The sequence below is a fragment of the Pituophis catenifer genome, unplaced genomic scaffold, assembly GCF_029215685.1.
Source record: "Pituophis catenifer annectens isolate HBS135680 unplaced genomic scaffold, rPitCat1.0.hap2 SCAF_1, whole genome shotgun sequence".
NCBI classification, from domain to species: Eukaryota; Metazoa; Chordata; class Lepidosauria; order Squamata; family Colubridae; genus Pituophis; species Pituophis catenifer.
The window spans coordinates 41,261,164-41,274,166 of NW_027256881.1; the positions used below are offsets into that span (position 1 = coordinate 41,261,164).

The 13,003-nt window shown below is 35.3% G+C and overlaps 1 protein-coding gene across 1 annotated transcript in view; it reads left to right on the top strand.

The window, feature by feature from the left end:
- Nucleotides 1-13,003, top strand: part of SRBD1 (S1 RNA binding domain 1) — a 147,818-nt gene that overhangs the window by 117,715 nt on the left and 17,100 nt on the right. The window contains exons 17-19 of the mRNA XM_070948314.1: nucleotides 6,178-6,284; nucleotides 7,236-7,412; nucleotides 9,486-9,638. Of these exons, the coding sequence (XP_070804415.1) occupies nucleotides 6,178-6,284; nucleotides 7,236-7,412; nucleotides 9,486-9,638 (437 nt within the window). The remainder of the gene's footprint in view (nucleotides 1-6,177; nucleotides 6,285-7,235; nucleotides 7,413-9,485; nucleotides 9,639-13,003) is intronic.

Consider the following 13,003-nt stretch of genomic DNA (forward strand, 5'->3'; position numbering starts at 1 on the left):
TTTTTAAATCCCACCACTGGCTTTAAAGGTGTCCTTCCAGATGGTTAGCATCATGAATTGCACCCAGAAGCAGATTGGCAACGAGGGCAACCAATGAAGCGGAAACATGGGCATTCTGTGGCATGCTCATTATTACCCATGCTGCTCCATTTTAGATTACCTGCAGTTTGAGTGATCTTTAAGGGCAGCCCCACGTAGTTACACTGCAGTAGAATACAGATGCCTGTAGCTTCCGTCTAATGAACTGCTCTTCAGTGTTCTTTCAGAAATTTGGATCATATGTTTTAAATGTGTTTATTCTGGAAATGCTAGTGTAGGATTTGGCAATTCTAGTTACAACAGACATAGGGAAAAAAAATTAAATCTCAAAAGGTTTGAGAGGACATCATTTGGTGGGGATTAGCCTTCATTGTATGGGCATATAAAGGAAAATGTTTATGTTTTGTGGAGAATAGGCCCCTATCTCACTGAGGTATTAGAGGCTTGTGTGTTTAAGAAACTGCAACTGATTTAGAACAATTTTATTTTGTGGGAGGTAGTCAGTTTTGCCCTTCCAAACTAATTTCATTGAGTGTATAGCTTTCAGTTCCTTTTTATGTCACAGTAATACATGCCTTCTTTCTTAAGATGTACAGGAAAAATTCAACTATCAAACCAGGTACCAGCTATGCTGTATAAACTCTGAGGGCCATTGATTGTCAAAATACCTTCATTTCTCTCCCAGAAGGTAAATAGAAAGTTGATTCAAGATACGTTGATAGGCATATTTGATAGGCGAAGGTAGTCTGTGCAGAGCTCCCTTCCTTTGCTGCCTGCCAGATGAGAGGGTAGAAATGGCTCTAACTTTCTAATTTAGTCTTTTATTGTTTTTAAAATCATGAAAATAAAAAACAAACTAGAACAAAATGCATTTAAAACTACAAAGATTATGAAAGAAAGAAACCATTAAAAAGTCCATTCAAATATTGTACGTTTTTTTAAAAAGTGAAGTACAAGAGTTGCATGACAGTGAGATGGGTGACATATAAATTTAATAAATAAATAAAAAGTACAATGTATTATACCAGTTAATAGTTACAATTAAATATAGTAATCTAAGGTCATTATTATTCAAATGCATGTATATTTCTCATAGATTTATATAACTATCATTTTTAAACCTACTGTGTTTTGTATAAATGCACCCAATATTTCATTATATTTGCCCATGCAAAGTCTATTCCTAAGGGCACTCCACTCATAGGTGGCAAGTGCAATCACGCTTCATTGAGTAAAAGGAGCCATATGTTTATCTTTCCAATACTACAATATCAGTCTTTTGGCCATAGTACGGACATGGAGAGTCCATTTGCATTGTCTGGTTGTCAGATTCAAAGTACTAGGTATATAATACAAATAATACAATCTGCAAAGTTTAGCTTTTGTTGCACAGTCATATTTATATAGCCCACTATTTCCTCCCAAAACAATTATCTATTTTTTTTTAGCTTTAAAGGATTTAAAAAGTTGTCATCTCAGATATCTCAGAAGCTGAAAATGTTGCTGTTTCAAAGAATGTTGTTAGCAAATGTAATTGTAATGCCATTGTGTTATATTTGGTAGATAATAATGATCTATCAGTTGACCCGAGGTCAATATCCCAAATAGCTCTAACTTTTTACTAGCTCCAGAAGTTGTCAGAATTTGAATATTCTCACACTATTATTATATTTGTTGTATTTTAGATTTGGAAACTGTAATATGCAGGTTTTTACTGTACATTTCAAGATAAAATTACACAAAGTGGTCTCAGAGTTAAATAATATATATTAGATCCAATTAAAATGGTGAGTCAAGTGATGTAAAGGAGAGATGCATAATTCACAGAGAATATGATATCCTAAAAATACCTTTTTTGTGTATGAGCTCTGCTAAACTCTTCAAGGTTATGCACATGTCTTCAGCACTTGGTGAAGGGATTTCCTTTTTTAAAAAAAATAATTTTTATTGAGTATTTTACATTTTAAAACCAAACACACAATAGCAAAAGAAATCAAAAGACAAAAACAAAAAGCAAAAACACACATATACCAGACATTGAAATACAATACTAACAACAGATATATACAGTTTTACAACTTTCTGCATCGACTTTTGTCTTTACTCTTAGCTTTTATCCTCCCGCTCCTCTTTATTTTTAAATATTCATAATTAACTGTTTTGTTAGCAGGATCATTATTTACATTTATATCCAGTATGTTAATATCTAATTTCACTTTATATTTTTATTTCTTAATTTGATTTCTGTTTTCCAACCATGTATAAAACCTGTTCCACACTTTATAATAATCCGAGTTTTCTCTTTCTTTGATCTCCATCGTTAATTTATCCATTTCAGCGCATTCAATGATTTTCTTTATTATTGTTTCTTCCGATGGTGTATTGGTCAACTTCCACACTTGCGCTAGAGTAATTCTGGCCACCGTTAGAATATGCAATATAATATAATAGACTTTTTTCCATTTTTCTATCAATCATTCCTAGGAGGAAGATCTCTGATTTAAAATCTATCTTTAGGAGTGTAATCTCTTCCAACCACCCTTTAATTTTATACCAAAATTTCCTCACCTTAGGGCACATCCACCACATATGGTAGTATGTCCCTAGTTTGTGACCACTTCTCCAACATTGGGTGATAAATTGGGGTACATTTTTGCCAGTCTTGCCTTTAGAAAATGGAGTATGGCATAAGAGAATCTGAGTTAATACTAACCAACAGGAAAGAGGCAGTTGAGGAAAAGGGGATAAGGAGAAAAGTTGGCTGTTAAATTCTTGATATTAAGAGCAAAAGCTAAATATGGTCAAAGGCATACTTTGGACTTTAAAAAAGCAGATCTTAATAAAATCAAACCAATATGAAATAGGTTTCAATGTCAGGAGAAACTAATTGGAAAAAGATTGGTGGTAGTTACTAAGCAAGAAAATATGAAAAACATAATTACAAACATAATTAGAGCTGAAGTAGCTTCTTGGATGAGAAGTGAAACGTCTTCAAAGAAAAACCAGTTGCCTCTTGAAAAAACACCTTTGGGACATAATTAGAAACAATTCCAATGAGGGGAAAATGGAGGACAGCTAAATAAACAAATCTGGGTATATAAAAGCATAGAAAGAATCTGAAAACAACAAATATAGAAAAGGGAATGAAGGTAAAGTTACCAAGGACATGCTCAGAACAGATGTGATGGAATTGTAAAGTGTGTCTTAGGAAAGCTAGGTTCATAATGAGCTGAGATTATCAAACAAGCAAAAATGATTTCTTTAGATATATTTATAATCAAATGAATAAACATTACAATATGCTAATAAAGAGAATCTGTATTGCTCCCACTTCAATGATTTTCTGAAAACTATTTAAAACCAGGCCTTAGAATAGGATGGTTGTTGTAGCCCCTATAGTTTCTGACCTAGAAATCAAATATTTTATTTTATTTAAAATCCACAGCTACTCGACTCCTTATGTATTCTCAGTTCTATACTTAACAGCTGTTGAGAAATCTCATGGCTATAGATTAAACAAGTAAGTTAGAAACACATTCTGGCGAAAAGCAATATCAAATGAAGTAATATTTACAGGCACAAATAAAAAGACATATCCATGAACCATTGGGATTCAAGCTCATTCAAGATTTATTTTCCCTACAAGGGAGCATGTGTTCTATTAGTCAATTGTAAAGAGCAATATGAAAGGGCAAAGTTGAAGTTTCAGAGTAATACAAATATAGTCAGGGAATGCCTTATTATTCTGAATAAGTTTAAATTTACAGGGCCAACTGAATTGCTTCCTAGGATACTGAAGTGACTTGATGGTCTTGATGAACTTATCTTTGAAAAATGCTGAACTTCTGATAAAGTGACAGAGGACTAGAAATGTCATCACCAAAAAAGGAGAATCAAGGGGAATAGAGACTAAGAAATCTATATTGACTTAGGGAGACATATAAGCACCTTAAAAGAAGTATAGCAAATATCAGGATGGATTTATTAAGGATAAGTCTTGCACACTAGTCTAATGTCATTTTTTATTTGACTAGGGAATTATCTGGGTGACATGTCTGTTAGATACCTGGCTCAAAAATCATACTAAAAATGTTAATGAACTATCAAGTGGGATGCCACAAGATTCCTAAACTCTTCAATATTTTTATAATTGATTTAAATGAAGAAGTGGAGAGAATACTTATCGAATTAGCAAATGATGTTAAAGCAAGTACGATAACTAATGCCTTAGAAGACAGAAGTACAGTTGATGTGTTGGACTATAAATAATAGTTGATAATTTAACAAAGGCAGATGCATAGTTTTTTGTATGATAATGTTTTTTCTTCCATTCAGTCATGTCCGACTTTCAGAGACTTCCTGAACAAGTCCCTTCAGTTTTCTTGGCAAGGTTTTTTTGAAATGATTTGCCATTGCCTCCTTCCTAGGGCTAAGAAAAAGTTACTAGCTGAAGGTTACTGGCTTTGTGCCTAAGGCTGGACTAGACATATGATCTCCCAGTTTCTAGCCTGATACCTTAACCATCATACCAAACTGGCTCTCTATGTAGTACTTGTGGAAAAAGATTCTGGAATATTGATGTGATTGATTGTAGAATGAATATTGAATCAGCAACATGATGTTTATGCAAACAACAGTAGACCATCTGATGCTACATGTATGGCCTTTATTTCTCTGGAGCAGGCAAGAATGAACATTTGCTGTTTTGCTGTAGTCTGCTCTAGAAAGACTACAGTGTGACTAGAAAAAAAAGGGTTTTTTTTCTTTTAAATGCCTCTGATGATCCCAGCTGAGTTGCCTGGTCGGCAGAGGTTTTTTTAAAAAGCCTCTGCTGATCAGGCAGTTCAGCTGGGATTGTCAGAGCCTTTTGAAAGCAATTTTTTAGAACCTCTTCACCGAAGAGGTTGTAGAAAAAATGCTTTTAAAAGTAAAAAAAAAAAAAAAAGCCTCTGATGATTGTGCGGCTCAGCTGGGCATGGGGGGGGGCAGGGATTTTTGCTACCGGTTCTCCGAACCACCCACCTCCATCGCTACCGGATCGGGCAATCCGGTCCGAACCGGGAGCATTTCACCCCTGATCCAATTATGTAGCTTTCAGTTAGATTTGATTCAGATTACTCTTTTAAAGCTTTTAAAACAAATTAACAGACACAGGCTAATATTAATAATAGACGATCAAACTGGTCAGTCCTAGAGGAGATCAACCCTGACTGCTCATTAGAAGGCCAGATCCTGAAGATGAAACTCAAATACTTTGGCCACCTAATGAGAAGGAAGGAGTCACTGGAAAAGAGCCTAATGCTGGGAACGATTGAGGGCAAAAGAAGAAGGGGACGACAGAAGATGAAATGGCTGGATGGAGTCACTGAAGCAATCGGCATGAGCTTAAATGGGCTCCAGGGGATGGTAGAGGACAGAAAGGCCTGGAGGAATGTTGTCCATGGAGTTGCGATGGGTCGGACATGACTTCGCGACTAACAACAACAATATTAATAATATATTGTGCAGAAGTGGGAAACAGATTAAGTGGGGAAATGATTTTATTTTTAAACCCCAACCCCTGTTACCTTTTCTTTTTAATATTTTTATAACAAATCTATCGAGCTATTAGGTATTCTTACCATAAAGCTTTAATATAAATCTATTTACTATCATCTACAGATTTTAAAACTTTAATATGAATACTCTCTTAAATACTTTGCTGCAAATTGACATCATAATATGAACATTAGAGGAAACTGGCATGTGCAAAACCAACACTTCATTTCCTCTTCTTAATTCTTAGAGAAATAGGCATGTGTCCGGCCCTGTTATGAATCTCTGTTTCTAATGGAAACATGATAGGCTGTCTGTCACATATATTTTGCCTATCTGAAGTTCTTGCTAACTGGTTAGAGGGGGAATATGCAATTTAAAAATAAATTCAAATGAGTTCAGCCAGTTCCACAATACAAACAGTGGCAGTATATCAGATGTTCATCTCTTGGGTTCTTTTATGTGTCAATATTCTACCCACAAATGTTTTATTAATACTGCCATTCTCTGGAATTCTCATTTGTGAATAGTTTCCATCATACAGTAATCAAATACTACTCAAGTGTTATTGGATTTCTCTTTCTTCCCCCTCCCAATTTACAGCATGATGTATCTCAAACACTACTCAAAGCAATCCTGGATAGTGTGGTGGAGGAATGTGTCAGCTTCGTAGGAGTCGATATTAACATCTGCTCAGAAACTTTATTAAGGTGAGCTTGAAAACATTCACTTAGATAGTTTCAAAACTCAAAGAATCCATACAGTGGTTCTATATCTTTGGACTAGTGCCTTGGACCTTACTTTTATTTTTATTCCTATGACTTTGTTCTGTAAATGGAATCACCTTCCATGAGTGGAGCTAAAGTTAAGTCTGTATCCACAGATAACATCAAACCTTTCTTTATTACTTAGCAGTGAATGTGCACATCTGAATGTTCTCCCACTCCCTTTCACCAACAGCACAGGCAAAACAGAAATAGCCATCTGTGGCTTGTCTATGGCCTAGCAGTTTACAAAATGCATTTCTTTGTTTCAGAGTTTATATCCTCCCCTTGTTCACAACAGTCTGGATAGCTATCAGACCAAGAAATCCAACCAAATATAATTTAAATATACGTTCAAAATACATATAAAATAAAAACTACTCAAAAATAATAGCCTGAGGAGACATGGCTCATAACAGGAAAAGACCATCTTTGTCACCTCACAAGCTAGTAATGTAGGAAGTGGGGCATCCATACCGTGGGAGGGAAACTGCCATTAAAACTGCCATCTGCTTTGCTCAGATGATGCAAGTAAGCCAGAAAGAAGCTATTGGATCGTCAGAGGCATTTAAAAGAAAAAAGTCTCTTCTGATCAGGCAACTCAGCTGGGATCGTCAGAACCTTTTGAAAGCATTTTTTTACAATCTCTTCACCAAAGAGGTTGTAGAAAAAATGATTTTAAAAGTAAAAAAAAAAAAAAAGTTGGCCACGCCCACCCAGTCACATTACCCCCCCAAGCCACACCCACAGAATCGGTAGTAACAAATTTTAGATTTCACCACTGGTTTGACACCCCTGTCCTAGAGCAAGCAGTATCTGTATTATGTTGCTTTGATAGTACTTATTGCTTCCTTTTATGAAATGTGATTCCAAATTTCCTTTTATTATGCTTGTTAGACATATTGCAGGACTGAATGCCAACAGGGCTAAAAATATCATTGAATGGCGACAGAAAAATGGACCATTTATCAGTCGGGAACAACTTAAAGATGTCAAAGGATTGGGACCAAAATCCTTTCAACAATGTGCTGGCTTTATCAGGATCAATCAGGAATACATCAGATCATTCTGCAGGTAATATAAAATGGGTGTACTTATGTGCCACATGTAAGTAGAGATTTGATAAAAGAAAAACCCCAGTAGGTAATAGGTTAGAATCCTTGACTTGAGAGTCTGCATTTAGGATGAAGAGTAATTTGTAGTCTGCTGATTAGTCAATTATACTATAAGAGGGGTCACAGAAGGGCAATGTGATTTAGGGAGTAGAGTCATAGATTCATAGCTCAGCTCAGCTATGAAGTTCATAACTCAGCTTTTAGATATTAATTACCATATCTTAACATAATGAAATAAACATGCAGATGGAGACACTGATCCCACTAATCTTCCACTACTCTAACCTCCAATCCATCCTCATCAACTGCCATAAGGGAAGACATGCTAAGTTGTTTATATGTTGATACCATTTGTTTTGGATTTATAAAATAGTAAATGTTGCTTGGAAGAATTTGTGTCATACAAATTAAGATATTAACATTTTAACAGTAACAGAATTGGAAGGGAACTTGGAGATCATCTAGTCCAACCCCTGCTCATGCAGGAGACCTCTACTAGGGATTCGAACTGCCGACCTTTCTGATTGACAAGCTCAGTGTCTTAGCCACTGAGCCACCTAGCCAGGATTTGATATTGATCCATCTAACTTTAATAAATATTGTTTCCTCCGACAAAGAAACTATCAAATGTAATAAATCAAATTAAATTTAATGTCAAACATTATAGAAATTTTATTGGGAGTATAGAGGGAGAATAGGCAGAGTCTCTTCTTTCCTCTCTTCCTTTTCCACATTATCCCACCCACATGTTGCAACCCTCAATAGTAATAACTACCCTAGACATATTTGCATTATATTATGTCTTACAATGCCAATTTGACTTTGGCCCAGTGATGAATATTCTCTGACAAGTAAAGACTGTATGTCATAATAAAGTTTCTCATCATTTCCAAGGAAAGAAACTCCAAATGACAGTTCAATTAAATTTTAAGCAGAACAGAAATATAATAGGAATTTGATTGAACACTGTGGAACTAAGCACAAAGGCTCATTTCAGAAGCTGAAGGTTGACTCAACTTTGGATATAGAGATATCTTAAATACTACCCCCCTCCCCCAGTATTAATAACTTTGAACTTGCTGCACCAGCCAACCTTAGATATTTTAGGAAGATGTAGCTACATTTGAGGCTCAGTTGGTATAGTCTACACAAAAGAGAGAGAGAAAAAAAAAACACATTGTAAGATAGTGCAAGGAATTCTGGCTCTCATATTGATACACATGTTTTTAATATATGGAGTCATATCTTCCGATCTATGATTGGTCTTGGAATTCAATGAAAACCCATAAAAATTAAATAAAAATATAAGTTGATAATAGTTCTATGCATGGACCACTGTGTAATAGTACGCTTATGAGTGAGGTTTTCTTTGGTATATAGGGTGGGATATAAGATACAATGACTATGCACAATAAAAAAAACCCTACTGATTCAACATATTAAGGTTTTAAGCCAACAAACTCACCCACACAAAAGCAGGGAAAAAGAAAAGAGATCTCAGTTATCAAGAAAAAAACAGAGGGATTCCCAGTTTGGTGTCCGGACTCTTTATAGGAAGCATATGAATCAATCTTAAAACAGTTCTAACCATAGCCTTTTAATTTAGCATTAGCTATACAGACCAGCAATGTCATTTCAAGATTTTTCTCAGAAATTTGTCAGAAATTGAATCTGGTGCCCTCAAACTACAAGCCATGTGTTCTACTATTGTATTGTACTTCTTGAGTGAAGCTGTTTACACTATTTTCTATGATTGAAATATTGAATCTGTGTTTTTTTTTAAATTGCTCAATTTCAATGGAGGTTGACAGAAATGTAGACAATTAAATTAGAGCACTTCAGGTCCACTATATGCAGAATTTTTGAGGATTTGATAATTATAATGCTCATTTGTTAGCAATGTTTGCAGAATCGGTATATAGAATTTGAGGTTTTGTAGCTTTGCCCATTGGGCAGAAGCAGAAATGATACATATGATGTTCACTGCTTTAATGATAACTACATCCTTTTCTCTTATGATTTTGGATCTCAGTCAACAAAGTGAGCTTGCAGCTGGGAGTCATAAAGCAGTCACAAATGAGAAACTGTGTAAAAAGAAAACCAAAGCTGCAGCAAATGTCATTCAGCAGCCAAATCCTTTGGATCAAACATGTATCCACCCTGAATCATATAATATTGCAATGAGGTAAGCAGTGAAAAAATGAATATGCAGTTAGCTCTTTTAGTTTTTAGTCTGGGAAGTAATATTTCTTCCAGATTACAAAAAACTCTTGGAAGCAGGGCTCTGAGTATACTAATGCTGATCTTATAACAATGGTTAAATGAGTTCTAGATACCGCAGGCTTGTTCTCAAATCTTTGTGAGGTGTGTGTGTGTGTGTGTGTGTGTGTGTGTAGATATGTGTAATTATACTTGTAATTATAATTATATATGTAGGCTGCATATCCTATAGCCTAACCCATGGCCACATGTGACCTGTGGGCCACGGGTTAGACATGCCTGATCTAAATGGAAGAGAAGGAAATTTAATTCAGAATTGTTACTAGCATTTGTTTAAATATGACCTGTGCCTGTGTCAGGAATATATATAAGCTATTCCAAGCGAAGCTCATTTTACAATTGACTGATGGTGATTTTGTCAATGGTGTTCAAGTGATGCTCCAGTTGTTTTAGGGTTGCACCCAAGTTCCTATTACTAGTGGTATTACGTTTGCTCTCTTTAGCCATAGTGCATATTGCTGAGCACATTGTAAGCCGCCCTGAGTCTTCGGAGAAGGGCGGCATATAAATCAAATTAAAAAAAAAAAAATAGTCATTTCTTGCAGATTTTCCAATGCACCATTGTTGCTACTTTGTCATGCCATTGCTTGTAGTCAGTCTGGGTGATCTTCTTGCAGCAGCTAACCAGGTGGTCCACTGTTTCTTCAGTTTTTTTGCATAGAGAACACTTGCTGTCTGTTGCTGTCTTCTCAGTTCTGGCTTTGTATGCATTTGTTCTTAAGGCTTGGCCTTCTGCAGCCAGAATTAGCCCCTTGGTCTCTTTCTTCAAGTTTTCTGCTCTTAGCCATTGCCAGGTCCTGTTATTATCTGCTTTTCCTGCTACTTATTTAATGTATTGGCCATGTAATGCTTTGTCTTCCCACGCCTCCATTCTCTTTCATTTGGTTTTTCTTGTAGGCCAGTTTGGTCTCTCCAGTACTCAGTAAGTCTTCCTGATCTATGGTACTTGCTGATGTCATTATTTTTTGCATCTACTTAGCAAGCTTTTTTGTCTTCTGATAGCTGAATCACTGTCAGTTTGGAAGTAAAATGGATTTTTCCAAAATCAAGATGATCAAATCAGTTGAAATATAAATATCTGTGAATAAAATATTTACTTAAACATCAAAAAATGCTTGATAAGAATAAATGACTTTATGCTGATTGCAGCTGAGTCTACAGAAAGAGAAGGGTAAAAGTGGAAGAACTGGCTTTTACGGATTAATGCCTTGTGCAGGAATATAATCCTTAGCATGTTTACAAAGAAGTAAAGATATTTGAGTGAAGTGGGAATTTTTGACTGATATCAATTTCCTCTTAATGATTTTAGAAATAGAAATAGAAGCAGAAATATTTTCATCAGGATTACAGCAGGGAATTTAGGGTTAAATTCCCTTTCCTATACTTATTCTGATCATATTCATTATTAATTAATATTAGATGCAAATACTCACTTAATGCCAGATGTCATCTTGCCTTCTAAGCAGGCATGTTTAGAATTACATAACATGTGTCCTTCAGGGATCAGTTGTTGCAACTTTTTCCATACACACTGTCATAGATATGTCATTTTAACACTGCCAGAAAGGGTGGGAGGGGAGATTTTAACAGTTTTTTGTATGCAGCATAATCCTCAAAGCATCTCCTTGTCAACACCCACTATGTTTCTGACATGCCTCAAGTAAGTAGGAGCCAGAGAAATAACCAACTAGAACTTATGGCATCTGGCAAACAACATGTGCTTAGTTCCTAGATTACACCCCTCCCTCAAATTCTAGTTAATTTCAGTTTATAATGATTCAATCTAACACAATAATGGATGTAACAATTAATTATCCTTAACTGAGTACTGTAGATGATCCCGTTGTCCTTTGACTTCAGTGCAAATGTAATACAATTTTGAGTTAAACTGAAATCTTGTGGAATGAATAGTATTTTAAATTTTGTTTAATTTTTTTTAAAAAAACTCCACAAACACTTTCAAGACTGGCTTAAATCAGGCTAAATTTAATTCTCATTAAGACAAGCTGATAAGTAAATCATAATATTATGAAACCAGATTGCAACATTCAGTTTTATTTCCTGAGGACTTAAGAGTATTTACATTTTAAGAGATGTATGCATGATATACAGTACATTTGGCTTTAAAGACCATTAATACCATTTCTTTCCTTCCTCTCCCAACCTTTTCCCATGTCTGCGTGGAGAACATCAGATTGTAAAAAGCTATCCTAAAGCCATATTCTCCATTTCATATGCTAGAATAGTCTGCATAGCTCTGGGTCCTACTGTGAATATTCTAGGATCAATGTGATAATATATGTTCTTTGCTCGCTTATGTCTATTTCTTTACTTTTATTCTGCAGCCCTTCTTTTCTTGAATCACAAACTGTAAACTTCTTGGGATACAGCATATCTCACTTTATCTCTTAAGGCTAAAGCAGTATGCATATTAACTGTCTAATAAAAATATACTAATAGCAATGAAATTAGGCTTATTACAAGGCTTACACTTTTAAAAAATCCTTGCAGGAAGCACCTGCAAGGTATCGGTTGGTATCGGCTTTCTGGAGTTTCAGCAAACAGCCATAGATACATTTTTTCCACTTAAAATAATATTGTTAAAATAAGGGAATCCTTCTCTAGTTCACAACTAACTAGTGATAATAACATTTATTTGGTATCAGTACATTTAAATAAGATGTAACCTATCTTAGCACCTCTTATTATGGTAATAGGCAACATCCAGTCAATTGCAAAAGCAGGCCTTCCTATTTCCAGCTGTTTACCTTTCCTCCTACAAGAGCTAAAAGGCTAGGTACAATTAAAGGCGGATATAGCTCATCCTGGCACAGAAAAGCACCTTTACCTATATCAGATTTGCTCTTCTTTCACTGCAATCCAAAAACTAGATCCCAAGCCTCCTACGGAGACACTCTAGCACTCAAGAAATACCTTTCCGAGAGGATGAGGTACATGAAAGAGGAAAAGTAGGAAGGCTTGCATTCTATATCTTATCTACAGGGCAAACAGAAATGCACTCATATAGTATGGGATATAAGTGAAGAAATTTGCATTTTTGTTATTTTACTTGTAGCTAGTAAGTTATTCTTTGGAATAGATTGGTTGTACCTTTTGCATAATTTTAGGCATAGGTGTTTAAACCAAGGAAATTTTAAAAGTATGTCTTATACTAGCCTCTTAGTGGTCAGTATTTGTCTAGATATTTGGAGCTCTAATAGTAGCTGCATTCAGATGTCTAGTCTACATGACGAATTAGCCTATTGGCTA